This window comes from Protopterus annectens, chromosome 10.part0 (assembly GCF_019279795.1).
Source record: "Protopterus annectens isolate FY-2018-M chromosome 10.part0, PAN1.0, whole genome shotgun sequence".
Classification (NCBI taxonomy): Eukaryota; Metazoa; Chordata; order Ceratodontiformes; family Protopteridae; genus Protopterus; species Protopterus annectens.
The window spans coordinates 1,229,301,075-1,229,318,300 of NC_056744.1; the positions used below are offsets into that span (position 1 = coordinate 1,229,301,075).

General features: G+C 40.9%; 1 protein-coding gene across 1 annotated transcript in view; it reads right to left on the reverse strand.

Annotated features, from left to right (window-relative positions):
* Positions 1-13,396, reverse strand: part of GPX7 (glutathione peroxidase 7) — a 199,401-nt gene extending 186,005 nt beyond the window's left edge. Inside the window, exon 1 of the mRNA XM_044086855.1 lies at positions 13,167-13,396. Coding sequence (XP_043942790.1) covers positions 13,167-13,310 — 144 coding nt within the window. The 5' untranslated portion in view covers positions 13,311-13,396. The remainder of the gene's footprint in view (positions 1-13,166) is intronic.
* Positions 13,397-17,226: the final 3,830 nt, after the last annotated feature.

Consider the following 17,226-nt stretch of genomic DNA (forward strand, 5'->3'; position numbering starts at 1 on the left):
AAGAGTAATCAAGACCAGAGCCAAGAATTATGGGAATGTGGGCCTGGCTCAGTAGTACAAAGTGACAGAACCCGGACTGTGACTCAAGCAACCAGAGTTAAATAAGTGGCCCTGACAATGGTTGAGACAGGGAGGTTGAGGAGTGAAAAAGGGTGTGACTGCTGGCCAGGGGTGGGGAAGAGGCATGCTCTTAAGGGCACACAAGGAGGTGCCATTGCCTTGGTGGAGATTGGGGAAAACAACTTCCATTCTGTGAGAGGTTTGACACATGAAGTGAACAGCCCTTACTGAAGTAAGGGGACAAGCTTCCCAGACATTATGTTACACATTCCAACTACTGAATTATATTGGTTGGTTTTGAAGGCTAGAGCCATAAAAAAGCAAAAAAATAGAGAACAACCCTACTGGCTGTTAAGATGATAGCCTCTTTCTGACTGACCCTCAACCTGACAATAGTGAACAAATGAATCAAATGAACAGGAGGGGTTGATGATCAACGGGGGGGGGGGGGTGCAAACAAAAAAAAGCATGGAAATGCAATCTACAACAGATAAAATTGGAGCTGAAAACAGATATAATCCATTGTGAGAATCCCAAGTAGAAAACTGCGCTGTTTCGTCTTTGTAAATCTGCTGACCAGATTTTTTTTTTTTTTTTTTAAGACAAATGTTCTAACACCCTGGTACAAAAAGATGGGTTACTGGTGTGAAGGCTGCCAGCCTAGCTAGATAGAATTTTGTAAATAATTCTATGTCATTTGTAAATATTAATGTAATCCACAGGCTGTTTCACAAATGTAAAAAAACTGTCTATGTTCTGAGCTTCAAAAGTGTAACAACAGTGTACCCTGCTGGAAGAAAGCTGATAAAGTAAAGCATTTTATGACTGTTTGATCTCAAATGTGCATGCCCCTCACTGGTGCTAGTTTTGAGGATTGAGGGTCATCGATTACTGAGCCAATACACGGGTGTCACATTAATTGGTTGGCAGTGGTGGCATAGCCACATCCCATATTAATTGGTTGGCAGTGGTGGGATACCCACATCAAACATTAATTGTTTGATAGTGGCGAGAGAGCCACATCACATATTAATTGGTGTGGATAGTGAATTCCTGTAGCTTGTGTACAGTGATCACTGAAGGTGTTTTTGCACTCTAAATCAGCCACGCAGTGAATATTCAGAGTTCAGATCACAATTGTTTTATTTCTCTTGTCAGCTTAGTCAGGGACAGCAGGCAGGCATGTCAGTAGAGGAGTACGGCAAGCTGACAAGGAGCCTGTTGGCTGAGACGTGCCAGGCTAAAGGACTGGTGCATGGAAACCTGACTAAGGCAGACATGATTGCAGCTTTGGTCATAGCTGCAGCAGAAAACAGCAATCAGGAGGATGATCAGACTGGCCGTGGAGATGTACAACTCTCAGAGAATGGACAGCTCAACCTTTCTGCAGTGGACTTAAAAATCCATCTGGAGCTAGAGAGACTTGAGTTGGAGGCCATGCATTTGGAAATGGAAGCTGTGGAGAAGGGGAGGCAGAGGCAGCATGAAAAGTAGATTCTGACTCTTTGCCAGAGTCATGGAGGTAATGGGGAAGGGAGTAACTGAACCCCCAGAAACACAAAAGGTCAGTAAATTTCTTCCACAGTTTACAGAGGGAGATAATTTTGATAGTTTCATTCATATGTTTGAGAGGGAATGTAAACAGTATGATATTGACTAAAGGCTCTGGGTATAGTTCCTGATCCCCTTACTTCATGGTAAAGCTGTAACTGTGTTGTATAAATTATCTGATCTTGAATTTCTTGATTATACTGCTGTTAAGAATTGTTTGTTAGAAGTTTTTAAGCTAACACCTGAAACTTACAGGAAAATTTTTGAGAGCATAGATGCAAGGCAGATGAAAGTGTGTGTGAATAAGTTGCTGAACTAAGCACTTATTTTCATAGGTGGGTGAGTGGATGTCAGGTAACCACTTCTGAAGAGCTGGCAAACCTTTTGGTGATGGAACAAGCCCTCATCACTTTGCCTGAGGACATGAGGATCTGGTTAGCTGACAGACAATGTGCTACTTCAGATGAGTTGTGGAAGAAGAGAGACCTATACCTAGCAAGCAGGGCATCATTGCACAGGAAATGGACACACAGTGCTGCTCATGGGCCTAAAGGAAAACATGGTGGGCAGCCCAGACTGCCCCAACAGAATCTGACAGTAGCAGGAGAAGCCAGTAGTCCAGGTGTACGTCCAGGACCTAAGGTTAAAATGTTTTGAATGCAACCAGTGGGGCCATGTGGCAAATAGATGTCCACGGAGGCAAGGTGGGGAACAAAAGGTGAGGGAGACAGTAAGTGGGAAAGTCAAAATGCCAATAGTAGGTTGTCTTGAGACAACCGGGGTACCAAACTACCATCCTGCAGATATCCTGATAGGGAAGGATTTTGATGAGGCCGTACCATGTGTGTATGCATCTACACATAGTCAGGCTTCGAGACAAGCATGTGGGTCTGGCAGCCTGGAAGAGACCCAGACAGACAACATACTTGCAGCCAGGACTGGTGAGTCGGTTACTACAGGGATGGAGCTACCCTGTAGCAGTGAGACTGAATGTGAACCACAGCTGCTTGTGGGTACTGATGTTCCCTTGGATAGAGTGACGGCATAGGCAGAGGTGAGTGGTAGTACCCAGGCTGACAGTGAGGCACCGCTGTCAGAGGATGGCAGACTTCCTGTTGAAGTGGAGCTGGGAAGGGTTACAAAGCGAGAGTTGAGAGAGGCTCAGTTCTCAGACCCTACATTACAAGGCCTGAGGCAGGTAGCTAGTGAGGCACCCGATTCTCAAGGGAAGGGGGAATCTGTATACCGGGACAAAGGGTTACTGTACAGAGAGTGGACCCCTGAGGGAGGGCTAGAAGGTGAGACAATACAGTGGTTTGTAGTGCCTAGAGCCTACTGTCTGGCACTTCTAGCCATAGCCCATGATATTCCCTTTGCCGGTCATATGAACATAAAATGTACAAAAAGGCATATTATACAGAACTTGTATTGGCCTGGAATTTCCAGAGATGTAACAGGGTACTGCTGGACCTGTGAGCAATGCCAAAAGGTAGACAAGGCAGGAGACAGGGTGAGATCTCCTTTGACGCCTTTGCCTGTGATTGAGGAGCCATTTCAGAGGGTAGCTATGGATATTGTGGAGCCTCTGAGTACCCTAAGTTCCACAGGAAAAAAGTAAATCCTAGTGGTAGTAGATTATACTACAAGATACCCTGAGGCAGTCACTTTGTCCCCCACTGAGGCAGAAAAGGTGGCAAATGCTTTGTTAGAGATTTTCAGCAGGTTAGGTTCCCAAAAGAAATACTGACAGAGGTGCCAATTTCATGTCAGACCTGCTAACTTGTCTGTGGAAGTACTGTAGGGTGAAGCACCTGAAGACCACCCCCTACCATCCCCAGACTAATAGTCTTGTTGAGAGGTTAAACTCTACACTCAAGTCCATTCCACGGGCATTTGCAGACCAGTTTAAGAGGGACTGGGACAAATATTTGCCCCATCTGTTGTTTGCCTACAGAGAGGTTCCCCAGGAATCCACATGTTTTTCACCCTTTGAGTTGCAGTATGGGCATAGAGTGAGGGGACCTCTAGATTTAATATGAGATGAGTGGGAAGGTGAGTGTGAATCTCACAAGGAGTCTGTTGTGGCATATGTCCTAAACCTCAGGACAAGGCTCAGGGAACTCATGAGCTTGGCCAAGGAGAACCTGGCAGAAGCCTAACAGCAGAAAAAGGCCTGGTATGACAGGAATGCTCTAGCTAGAGAGTATGCTGTAGGGCAGCAGGTAATGCTTCTTGTCCTGTCAGACACAACAAGCTGCAAGCAGCATGGGAGGGACCTTACAAGGTGGTAAAGAAAATCAGTGATGTTAACTACATGGTAGAACTGCTAGTCAGGAGGCAGGGGCACAAACTATACCATGCTAACATGATGAAACCTTACCATGATAGGGAGGCCCTTGTGCTGAGTATTTGTTGTGGATTGCACGAGGAGTCTGAGGGAGATCTGGTGACTGATCTCCTCAGTGAGGCTCGGACTGACACCTCAGTGGAAGGGGTAGCAATGTCTCAGCAGCTATCTCCTACGCAGGTTCAAGAAATCTAAGCAGTGTTACACAAATTTGGGGACATGTTCACTGGAAAACCAGGCTGCACCCACCTGGTGCAGCACCAGATGGATACAGGACCCCAAAGGCCTATTAGGCAGGCCCCTTACAGAGTGCCTGAGAGCATCAAACAGACTCTGAGTGAGAAGATACAGGAGATGTTGGAACTATGGGTAATTCAAGAGTTCAACAGTCTCTGGGCCTCCCCAGTGGTGCTGTCGCCAAAGAAGGATGGCAGCACCAGGTTGTGTGTGGACTACAGGAAATTAAATAGTCATACAGTGTCAGATGCTTACCCCATGTCTAGGACATCTGAGGCCCTAGAGCAGCTTGGTGGTGCTAAGTATATTACAACCACTGATCTTACCAAGAGTTACTGGCAGGTGCCGTTGACTCCCAGTGCTAGAGAGAGGTCAGCCTTTGTGACTCCTTTTGCCTTGTATGAGTTCACAAAGATGCCCTTTGGGATGAAAAATGCCCAAGCAACTTTCCAGAGGCTGGTAGATCATATCATAGTAGAAGCAGGAGGATTTGCCCTTGCTACCTAGATGATACTGCCATCTACAGCCATTCCTGGCAAGAGCACCTTCAACATGTCAGGGAGGTGCTGGGCAGTCTACAGAGAGCAGGGTTGACCATTAAGCTGAGCAAATGTCAGGTGGGAATGGCAGAGGTCTCCTACCTGGGACATAGAGTGGGGAGTGGTAAGATCAGGTCAGAACCTGCCAAAGTGAAAGCCATTCAGGCATGGCCTCCACCTGTTACCAAAAAGCATGTGAGGGCATTCTTAGGGACAGCAGGGTACTACAGAAGGTTTGTCTCCAGTTATAGTACCATAGCTGCTCCCCTCACAGAACTGACAAGGAAAAACAGGCCAGATAAGGTAGTGTGGACCACAGCTTGTGAGCAGGCATTCCAGAAGCTTAAAGAAGCTTTGGGGGGACCCCCTGTGTTAGCCAGTCCAAATTACAGAGATTTCTTCAGAGGGAGAAGAGCACCCAGTGGTTTATCTCAGTTGTAGGCTTCAACCCAGGGAGGAATGCTAAGCAGCTGTAGAAAGGAATGTCTAGCTACAGAGTGGGCACTGCAGACATGTCAGCCTTATCTGTATGGAAGAAAATTCACTGTAGTTACAAATCACAATCCCCTAACATGGTTACACCGAGCCAGCCAGCAAAATGCTAAGTTGCTAGGATGGAGCCTAGGATTGCAAGCATATATGTCAGTGCAGCACCCCAGTGGGATTAGCAATGCCAATGCAGATGGGCTTTCAACACAGGGAATTGGGTAAGTTATACTCAAGATGGACATAACACTTTCAAGAAATGTTTATCAAGGGTCAATTGAAAAACTAGCTTGAGTATTCTGGGGGGAAGGTATGTGAAGGCTGCCAGCCTAGCTAGATAGAATTTTGTAAATAATTCTATGTCATTTGTAAATATTAATGTAATCCACAGCCTGGTTCATAAATATAAAGAAAACTGTTTATGTTCTGAGCTTCAAAAATGTATCAACAGTGCACCCTGCTGGAAGAAAGCTGATAAAATAAAGCATTTTAGGACTGTTTGATCTCAAAGCTCTGAGACAGAATGTCTGGACTAAGGAATTCTTCTATTGTTTTGAGACCAGAGTTAACTGCTAGATTTTACATGTATAATGTCTTTTATTGCTGTGGTTTCGTGGCCAGGTGCAAGATCAAAGAACTGTTAAAACTGAGTTTCTGTTAGCCTGGGAAATTAAATTAGAAGTGTCAAGAATTATGTAATCTGAAATGAGTCAGCAGTGATGTATTATCAATTTAAGACGTTCTCAGAGAGAGAGAGAATCAGAGCATTTTGGATTTTGTCTGAAGAACATCCACTCACCAGCACTTGCTTGCTCTCTATGTAAATAGGATCTTAGACTTTAGCATTTCTCTTAGAAATAGATAGAAAATAGTAAGATTAGACTAGCTGTTTTCTATATTTATGTCAGACTATTCTACAGTATTATTTTAAAGTTTCTTGTAATTTCTGAACTCTTGACTAGCACTGTGTTGAATTGAGGAGATTTGTCTTGTGTTTTTAATTATTATTAAATATTTTTAAACCTTTCAACTGTGGCTGTTTTGTGTAGAAATAATTTAAGTTCTTCAGTACATTGCATGTATTTGGGGATACTGTACAAAGCCCTCCAATAAGCCTTACTGTTCATCATACATACTAATTGGATAATAATACTGCACAATAAAATCAGACACATTTTGGTAAAGGCCTTATTAGTAGCTGATAAATAGGGGTTCTGGTGGCACTGGATTACTACCTTATAGCCTGGACAGAAGGGGCACAGTTAGTCAACCTGTGCCTGCCTTCCCCAGGACAGTCTGCGTGGTTGTATATAAATCATATATCAAAGTGTGTGTGTGCATCAGCTACTTGGGCAGGGACATGAAGCACTGGTTGGACAGAGGGGAGTGCTGGGAGGACTTCGCTTGGAACCCTGGTTAAGGACTCCACTCTATAGCTGTGCCAATGGGGAGTCTTATTGGGGATCTGGAGAGAAAAGTAGAAACCAGCCCCAGACCGACTGTGATATCTGTGTGCTCTTAAGGAAAATTGTACTTTACTGTGTGTATAGTTGTTATCCTTCCCAATGTGCATGCCCCTCACTGGTGCTAGTGGTGAGGATTACAGCTCCTTGATTACTTGGCCAGTGCACGGGTGTCACAACTGGTTATTAATGGAAATGGAGAAGCCAAGCTGTTGTCTTGAGAAAAATAGTATCTGGGTGATGTTTGCAAGAGATATGGGACAGACAAGTCTTGCTGGGACTTGGATGTGAGGGTTTCTACAGCAGGTACAGAGAAAACAGGAAGAGCCATGCCTTAATGGGATAAAACTGGGCTAACACTAGGGCTTTGAGGGGGTCTTGATTTTTGTACCAACCTTATCATTACAAAGATATGAGGAAAACTGCAAAAGTCAAGTGTGACCACTTGTGAGCAAGGGCATCCTTGGGCCAACCCTTGTAGGGGGGAATGAGAAAAAGGTAGTTTCTGCACTGATCAATGTGGTTTTCCCTCAAAGATGCAATGAGATCTTAAACACCCAGTTAGCTGAGAGGATATTCATGGGGTTTCTGATGGCAGCTGCTGAGTGTGCCTACAAGACATCTGGCCTCCCCTGACATGTGGCTGTTAGAGAGAAAACAGTTGGACTGTACTGCCCATTGCCAGACTTATGTTATCCTGACAAAGAGGATAGGATTAGACCCCCTGCTTAATGGTGTACCTTACCTATGCCATGTTGTCATGACGTATGAATCTCAGTCTCAGTGGGAGAGAGTTTGAAAGACTAAGTGGGTAAGTAGGATTGCACATATCTCCCATACAGTGATGTGAAGATGCACCTTCCATAAACAGACACCCTGAACTGCCTGCCCATTACAGTGACCCCCACAAGACAGATACAATCATTGTGACTAACACCCAAGAAGTGTATAAATAGAATGTAATAGGAAATGAGATCCAGACTTTGGGTCCTGAACACAAATTGCTCTTTGGAGGACTCATTTCCAACCTCCCATGAGGCACTATTACAATCAATACTGCCATGAGATCCAGGTTCTTGAGGCAAAATTTACACCAAAACTGAATGGGTCATGAATAAGGATATTCCAGTCTGGTGAGCTGATTAAACCAGGGAAAACATGCTCAGCAGTGAATGGTGTCCAATGGGCATCCTACAAAAACAAAGTCCAGGATGGTAGCAGCTGGGACACTGCAATATTCACAGTTGTTCCCAGGAAATGTAATAATCTGAGTAGAGACTCCATGTGAGAGATCAACAATTCTATGGATATTGTAACAAGAAGTCAAGCGTTCCAGGTAAGGGGCTATCTTAGCTCCCTGCAGTTTCTTGAGCACTACTATCACAGACATCTGTCACACACCTTTAGATATGAGGCCAAATGGTAGCTTCTGGAATTTATAATGTATGTCTTCTTCCCAGATGTGCAAATACCACCTGGACTCTTGGATACTTTTTGTGTGGCCTAGATATCTTAGAGGTCCAAGTAGAATATCCAACTTCCCTCTGAAAAGCATGGAACATCAACTGCACCATAACTATACAAAACATTTATAGCCTGTTGACATTCAGATTGGCCCGTGACCCTTGTTCTTTTTTGCCACCAAAAAAAACTTGGAATAGTAACCTAACCCTTCTGGTGTGGTGAAAACTCCAGGATATTTATTTTCTGTGGAAGGCTGATGAACTCCTTCTTTGCCACATTTTAGATAGAGAAGAAGGCCTGACAAATCTAACAAAGGGGAGAGAAAGGTGAGCTATAAAGATAAGCAGAATAACCTCCCTGTATTATTGCATTTACCCAGCAGTTCTTGGTGGTGTTCTTCTATTTGGGCAGGCAGAGGCAGGAAAACCCAGCTGCCTCCACAGTAGACCAGTGAATCAAGGTCAGAGGACTATTCCTCCCCACCCATAGGTAGACTGTGACTTCCTAGTTAAAGCCAGGAACTGGCATCTATGCTCCTTCTGAATCTGATGGAAATTAGCCTGGCTGTTTGCCTTTGTTCCAGCAGACTCCTGTTGCAGCTCTGAATGTGCCATCTCAAAAGCACATACAACACCGTCTGTTCTGAATTCTAGAAAATGAATGTTATAGTGGGTGGACTTTTACACCCACAGCTACCAGGCTTTAACTATGCTTCAACATAGTTTTGAGGTGCTGATGACTCTCATTTACAAGTAACTGAGAACAAGAGGATTATAAAAAGGTCACCCTAGTGTCTTTTGTAAAAAAATTGTTTAGTGGTCATGATTGCCAGCATGTTGAAATGCCATATCCCACAGCTTTAACAGCCCTCTCCACTGCATTAAACATGATGTACGCAAAGATGCTGCTTGTGTTGGAAGAGGATGCAGCCTGGAACTGCAACTTCTCCTTCAACAGACCACCCAGTAAACTACACTTCTTGCAAGGTGCAAATTAGCACCCACAAAGACAGAGTGGAGGAGTAACACATGAACTACAAAATGTTGTCCATGCTCTGGATTCTCTACTTGCAGGATTAACATCAGAGCTCTATGCTATTGTGTTTAATACTTCTTGAAGGCCACTGCAGAGATGCATAGGGATCAGTGCCAGGACAGCCCACTCCCAACATGATATGGTCAGCCTTCTTGGGGATGGTGGCCACTGTATCTGAGTTTTTCCACTCAATCTGGTGGCATATTTTAGGAGGCAGTTAAGAACAGATGCCGACCTTTTAGTCTACACTGAGGAAAAGGAATATGGTGAGTTGGCTACCCCCCTTACTACTTCCATTCTAGGTATTCCTCAAACTTGAGGTCATCTGGATAGTCCAGAGTATTCATTCCATCCTCCACCAAGTCCTCACATGGTAATTCTTCTGAAAAGTCCAGATGTTTCACCTTCTTAAGGACTTTATGAGGCCTCTTAGGAGAAGAGGATTCGGAAAAAAACAAGACCTCCTAGAGGAGTACTTGACAGTAACACTTCAGAAGTCCTGAAAACACTCTGTTCTGCTGCAAGGATTGAAAATGATGTTAGGAGTGACCAAACCAGCACTGATTCCATCACTTGAAACACCAGGATTGGCATCAATCCCAGAAAGCCTATACCTGGCACTGATGCCAACATCAATGGCCTCAGATCTGCAGGTAAAGGCAATTCCAAAATGGAAGCTAGAGGCCTGTGACATTTCAAAAGAGGGAAGGATGAACAGAAGGAAATAGGCTGTCATGTTAAATACTGCAATGAAGACCAATATTGGTGGCACTGATTCTGGCAGTCTCACAGGTCATTTTTTAAACAAAAACATATTTATTGAATTATCACTTATGATACTATCATACATTTATATAAATGAATCTCACAGGTCAATGTTGAACAAAAAAGCATTACAATACCAGCAATATCAGTATAGTAGCACTGAGGTGTGTTAACAGGAAAAAGGAATCCTAAATGACTTTTAGCATCCTGTGACAGACTGAACAGGACAGGGAGTGCACTACATTGTCTACCCTGAACCTTAACAATGGCTTCTGCCAGCCATCAATCAATGATGGGAAAAGCAGGACATGGGACACTCCTCAGTGTGGCTAGTCAGGCAATTTCCTGCAGAATGGGCTTACAAATCCTCTTGGCCCTCAAAAATTCCACAACAACAACAGATAATTGACTTCTTTTGGCAAACTCTCAGTAGTCTTTACAATTTTTTTTGCAACATTATCAGACATGAAGATAAAGGAAGGAAAAAACTGAAATGATACAAAGATGGAACTAACCGTTTTCCTCTTAATTAAAGGGCAGTGGAAGAATCTCCCTCTTCTGACTCAGGTGGGATAAACCGTCAGAAAAGTGATGGATTTAACCCAAATTGAAAGGAGCTGGGTGTGCAAATAGTGGCTTTTAAATATATGTGAATCCCACTTGTGAGAGCCTGTGAGTTTCATCAAAACATCAAAAAACAGTGTGTGCCAGTTAGCTGGTTTTACACATGGGAAGATTTTTTGAGACATCACAAGGTTTCTGGGGAATGAGCTACACCCACAAAGTTGGAAAACAGAACAGATTTTGACAGGTAAAAAAGCCAAACTCCTCAATCCCTGACAACAAGACAATGAAAACAAAAACAAGAAATAAAGCTGCTGAAGGGCATGAAAATTGAAGGGGAATTCTTTAACAACAGCAAGAACAACAACAAAAAAGAATGCATCTGCTTTCTGCATACAAAACAGTACAGTGTGGCAGTATGTACATGTTAACATAAAATCTCCCAGTTCACTGTGGTTCCTGTATAAATTTGCTGCAAAAAGGTATACGTGCTGTAAGTTACACAGTGTGATTTGAGTATAACAAAAAGAACAAACTGTTTTCACTATTACTCACCCCCAACTCAGACATTTATTGATTTTGGTCAGTAGTAAGGATAAAGAGTTTTTCAGCTGAACTTTATCTCACTGCACTTTATACTCAGTGAGATGCCTACTGATGATGCAGATAAAAAAATACAATTTATTAAGGAGTTGATAATGTCAGTGTGGCTTGACATACTCTGTACGCTTCTAAACAAACTTCACTGTTAATGTTTGTAGGACTACAGAGCCAGTCTCTCTTCCTGTTCCGTTTCATGATTCTGATTTCAGATTGATTGCAAAAATGCTTTGTATAGACATACTTTAAAATGCACAAGTTTATTTTGCATGTGTTAGATGTCATATAACCCAATATTAGGGGCAGGGATGCTGAAAACATGTTGGACACCAAGGAATATGAGTAGCAAATACGATTAAATGCCACAAATTCTGCAGGCTTGAATGACCATATTCATTTTAAATATGTTTAAAATAAACAGAGGCTTAAGACCATGTACAAGAAATGACTTTAAAAAAGAGACATGAATGGATGTGTCTTGTGGTTTAAGATCAAGTAAAAGAACTGATTTTAAAGAACTGATTTGATTGGATGCGTTTCAGATGATGTCATGATTTTTCTACTACTTTCTGACTGGAGTTTTACCTTGTTGTCAGAATCTGTAGAAGTCTGCATGTGAATAGGTGAAAGTACTCATACTCAGATTGTAATAAGGTGTTGCTTTGAAGGAACGATACTGGAGTTCAGATTTTTTTTTTAATAATCATCTTTTATAGGGTCTGAAAACCACCCTTTTGAGGATCATGACAATCACTTGAACTACATACAATAAACCTGTAAGCATATTTACTCTTATTAACTTCATCTTGACAAGAAAATACTTACTAACTCGATTCTCCAAACTTACTGCAAGCAAAAACTTATAACAAAAGCTACAAAAATAAATATAATGACCTCTCCAAATGAATAACAAGTTATCGAAAAAGAATAAGACACACATGAAAAATGGCAGTAGTACAATAGTTACCTTTTCAAAATCGGAATCAAGTAGAAGTGTGTGTGTATGTATATATATATATATATATATATATATATATATATATATATATATTCATTTATTTTTGAAATTAGAAAAAATCACTAACATCCCGTCACTGCCAGCAGCACGCACAGGAAAAACCTGGATGAAGTTTAATGAAAGTACCTGTACCTGGCTAAATAACTGGTAAACTTTATAGTGAATCAAGAGTGACCTCTGGAGTACTGCTAGCTCTGTCTACTACTGGTAGAAAAAAAATGAGGAAAAAGTACGCTTTGGCTGCTACAGTTTTAAAGCAGCAACAAGTCATAAACGTCTACAGGACAAACACAGTTATACAGAGGAATATGAATGGAAGTTAAAGTGTAACAGAGACTCCAGAAGTCAAGTGCCACAACATTAATTGAGGTATAGTATGGGGACTTCCTGACTTCAGCAATACACTTGATGAAAAATGTTTGCAAAATGTGTTGAGAATGGGAAACGGCTCAGGCAATAAACAACTCTGTTCAACTACTTACTATATCAATGAAGTGAGAGTACAATCGTTTCCAAACCCTTGTAAATAAGTGAATCAACATTTAATGGTTTGCAAAAATAAACAAATGGTGCAAACAATTTATCCAGAAGGCATTAGAACACGTATTAGCTGCATGGTACTGCTTGTTAAGCTCAAAACCAAATTATCCCTCGACTATCGCACAAAGGCTTCGAAATTGCTGCCACGTATGCAAAGCAGATAGTTCACTAACCACTTCGTAAAATCGCAAGCTTCCACAAAATGAATGCAAAAGTAACAAAAAAAATGTTAGTCCACACAGCAATGTTTAATTGTGGTTATGCATGCTTCCAAACAATGTCAGACTTTGAAATAGTAGTCTACTACGATGTGCAAACTCGGTTAAGATATGCATGCAAGATCCGGTAGTCTAAGTGGCTAGCGACAATCCACAAACAAGAGTTTAACTGACAGCTTTAAATGCAAAACGTAAGTATCTTAGTCCATTTCTTTGCTTCTTCGTTCGTGGTGTTAGTTGCGTTTTTATTAGTTACAGGGAAATTGATTTATTCATTCATTCCTCACTTACCGAACCGCGATACTTTTCAAGAGAAACAAGTTTGCCTCTGATATTTACAACTTTAAAAGTATAGAAATCATTCTGTTTCTGTACAGAAGGTGACACGTTCAGTAAGAACAGAGTAATTACTAACAGCAACATAGTTACAGGAAATAGAACAACTCCAGCAAAGGTTGGAAAACACCCCCAACTGGCTCTTAAAATATTCTGGCATTCTGTGTTAAGAGCCCACTACCAGCTGTGAGTCACATGACTCGTTGCAGCCAGTCTTTGTTTTAGTTGTCAGAATACTACACGGAAGTAATCGATCTGTTGCTTTGCAACAAATTATTAGAGGGACTGAGGGAGATTTTTTTGTAAACATGCCTATTGAGATGTAAATAAATAAATACATACATACATACTTTTCAGTTGCATGCTTTTTTATTTATTCAAAGCTTCTATTAACAATCACAGTAAAGGTTGTTCTGCAGATCGTTTTTTTTTTTTGCCACGGAAAGACACTACTTTTGCTTCTACTACGCATCAGTCCAAATATTTTAATGTGCGATTACTATAGTTTTGCAAAGAAAACCTTGACGTCTTTTAAATAATGGACTGAAGTGCAAGGGTGATCGTGATATTCATCTGCATAACTAAAAATTAACCATGTGTCGTAAATGTGTGTGTTTGAAGATGCAGTTATTTTGTTCTAGTTTGTGGTTAAGTTATGGTAAATTTTGTAGCGCTGCATACTGACTGGCATTTAATTACTGGGAAAATCCGACTGGGTAAGGGAGGGCATATGTTCAGCGGAGGTCCGGGAGAAAAGGACGAAAGTGTTAGAAAAATATTTTAAGAGCTATAGCTTTGCAATTTTCAGAAATAATACAAACACTTCTACGGTTTAAATAATTATACCAAATTAGATAAAACTTGGCAAAATTGATTAAAACAGATACAATTTATATGACAATGGCTTAATAATTAGAGAATTTTTAGCCAGTGCAGAAATAGGGTTGCCACCTTTTCAAATGCCCAAATTAGGACAATTTTTGTAGAAACGTGAGATTTTGCAGGACTAAACATGCCCACGTGCAAAGGGCAGAACTTCACTTTTTGCCAAAATAAAAGCTTGATCTAGTAGCATTTGATTTATCTATGCTATTTCATATAACATTTAGGTGTTACAGGGGAAAAATAACTGTTATTCAACTATTAAAGAAAATTAGGGAAATATTTTTTGTCCTAAAATCTCAAGACATTTGCCATTTTTTTTAGATTTTTTTCACAGGGCACAGCAGAGGGACTTGTCCATCGCAAAGTGGGACAGGTGATATTCAGAGAGAAATTAAAAGGTAATTTAGTATAACAGAAACAGAAATTGCAATATGAAGTGAGATAAAAAAGCAAAGAGTTACTGCATATGTAGATAGAGAGTTCGTGGAGAGAAACTGAAGTTTGGAAGTCAATGACGAAGACACAGTAAGGAGGTGTAAAGTATTAATAAGTAAAGGGATATACTTCATCCTTGGGATGAGCAAGAAAAGTGCCAGATGCTGGCTAGGAAGTCTTTATAAATGATTTTAAAGGACTGGAAGGATATTGACCTAATGGATATATGTAAGGCGCTCCAGACCTTAGCAACATGGTATGAGTACAGACCATGCCCAGCACAATTGATAGGTTTGTATAATGAGAACTTTTTGGTCATTAGAGCATAATGACTGAGTGGGAACATGGTTGCGTAGAATGGTATTTAGTGATGGATAAGCAGCTGGATGCTGGATAATTGTATAGACAGTAAGAAATTGTTTATGTGTTAGTTGATGAGGCAATTCTAATCAATTTGGGCTTTTTTAATACTATACAGTGATGAGTTCTGAAGTGGGTATTTGCTACAAATTTAGCCATCTTATTACAGCATTAAGTTTTGCTTTTTGTGATGCCTTGAGGTTAGTAGGGATGGGAGAGCAATAAAGTAGTGAGGGGAGGAGGTAAGTAGTGGCAAGTGTAGTTTTTGGTGAGAACGTTTTTGGCTCTTTAAAGCATCCCTAGTTTTTGGTGAGTTTTTTAATGCAATCTTGCATATGAAGGTCAAATTTAAGATTTCATCCACTATCATCCCAAATATTTTGCTATAAGAAGTGACTGCAATGGTTGCATTATTAAAAGAAGATTTTAGTTTTTGTTTTTTCATGAGAGAATAATTGGGGGTAAGTTTTTTTGGGGGGATCAGCATGAGTTGTGAGTTATAAAGCCATGTTACAGTGGCTGTTAAAGCTTTCTGAGTATTTTTTCTGAGGTGTGCCAGGCTGTCTGTTATACAGAAGAATGTGGAGTAGGGTAGTAGATCTGTAACATATGCCAGCACAGCTAGCTGGAATTTTATAAATGATTATGTCATTTGTATATCAAATGATTTTTACAGATGCTTGTGCTGAATATGTATTTGTGAGGTTTGCTTGTGTTAAAATGTATCAACAGTGTGTCCTGCTGGAAGGAAAAGAGATGTGCATGCGTTATTGTAACTGTTTAAATGTATACATTGTAACAGCAAATACTGGAAGTGAAGAGGTTAATCTTAATCCACCTGACTTTGCAAAATATATCTTAAATTAAATTACATTATGGGTTAAGCCATAAAGATGTTATCCCACCATTTTGAATGGAGCCAGAGACACAATGTCTGGGCTAGAGAATACTTGGTAGCTCCTGTAGGATGAGTGAAATGTTTTTTCTGGTTTTATGACTTCCAGCAGCTTCACCACATCTGAGCAAAGCTCTATCTGTGTGTATTGTAGCACATGGGTGTTAAACCCTGGTAGCATCTAGTGATGGGGATAGTGAGGGGAAACAGAATCAGATGACCAGATGTATGTGATGTCATTCTGTAAAGGAATAATGGTTTAATATTAGAGGAGACTGAAGTCTCAGCTGCATTCTGCATTCTGTCTTTGATCTAACAACAAGGAACACTCACCCATCTTTACTATTTTTATTTACTTATTTATTTATTTTTATTATTTTTTGTAGTAAGTAACTTAACTAGGGAACAGTAATCCTTTTTGTCAATCAGGAATAGATAGTGAGACTAGGTAAATACTGTTTTTCTGTAACTGTGTGAAACTTTCCATTGGTGTTAATTTTTAATATTCACTGTGTCTGAAACTCTGGTGCTTACTGTAAATAGACATTTTATATTTTCTTGTTCTTTTATTTATTTATTATTAAATATATTTAAACTTTTCATTGTGGCTGGGCCTTTTTATAAAATATTTAAGCTTTGAGAGTATTTTCACATATTTATTTGGTGACAACTCTGGCCACTCCTTAAAGCCTTTATGTTTGGTCGACTCTACTATTTGTATTAATATTAATTTCACTCAGTGCAATTGGATATCCTTTTAAGAGCCTTATAGTAACTAACTGGTGGCAGTGAATCTACCTTACAGTCTGGGCAAAGTGTTTAGAGTGGGTAATCTGTGCCAGCCTTTCCCAGGTGTGTGTGTGTGTGTGTGTGTGTGTGTGGGGGGGTGCAAATTAATCTCAAAGAGTATATGTAGTAGTTACTTGGGCAGGGACCCGTAGCACTCGTTTCACAGACAGGGTGCTCAATATTGGCTTGGGAACTCGGCTGAGGACCTAACCCTACAGCTGTACCACTGGGGAATCTTAACAGGAACCTGGAGGGAGACAGACAGAGAAATCCAGACCCTGTACTGAGTGTGTTTCCTGTGTGCTCTTCAGGAAAATTGTGCTTACTACAGACAGGCCTGCATCTGGAAATACTGAGTGTATCCATTTGTATCCCAAGTGAACGTCCCTCTCCAGGGTCAGTGGTGAGGATTCAGGCTGCTTAATTACTGGCCCAGCATGGGGACATCACATATTGGTGTCAGTGGTGCGATCATCATATATTGGTGAGCAGTAGTGTGGATATTGAACTTCTGTAGCCTGTAAGCAGTTGTCACTAAAGGTGTACTCTCAAGCAGTCACAAAGTAGACATTCAGAGTTTCATATCACAACAGTTTTTATTTATGTTTTTATTTATTTATTTATGTTAGCTTAGTTTAG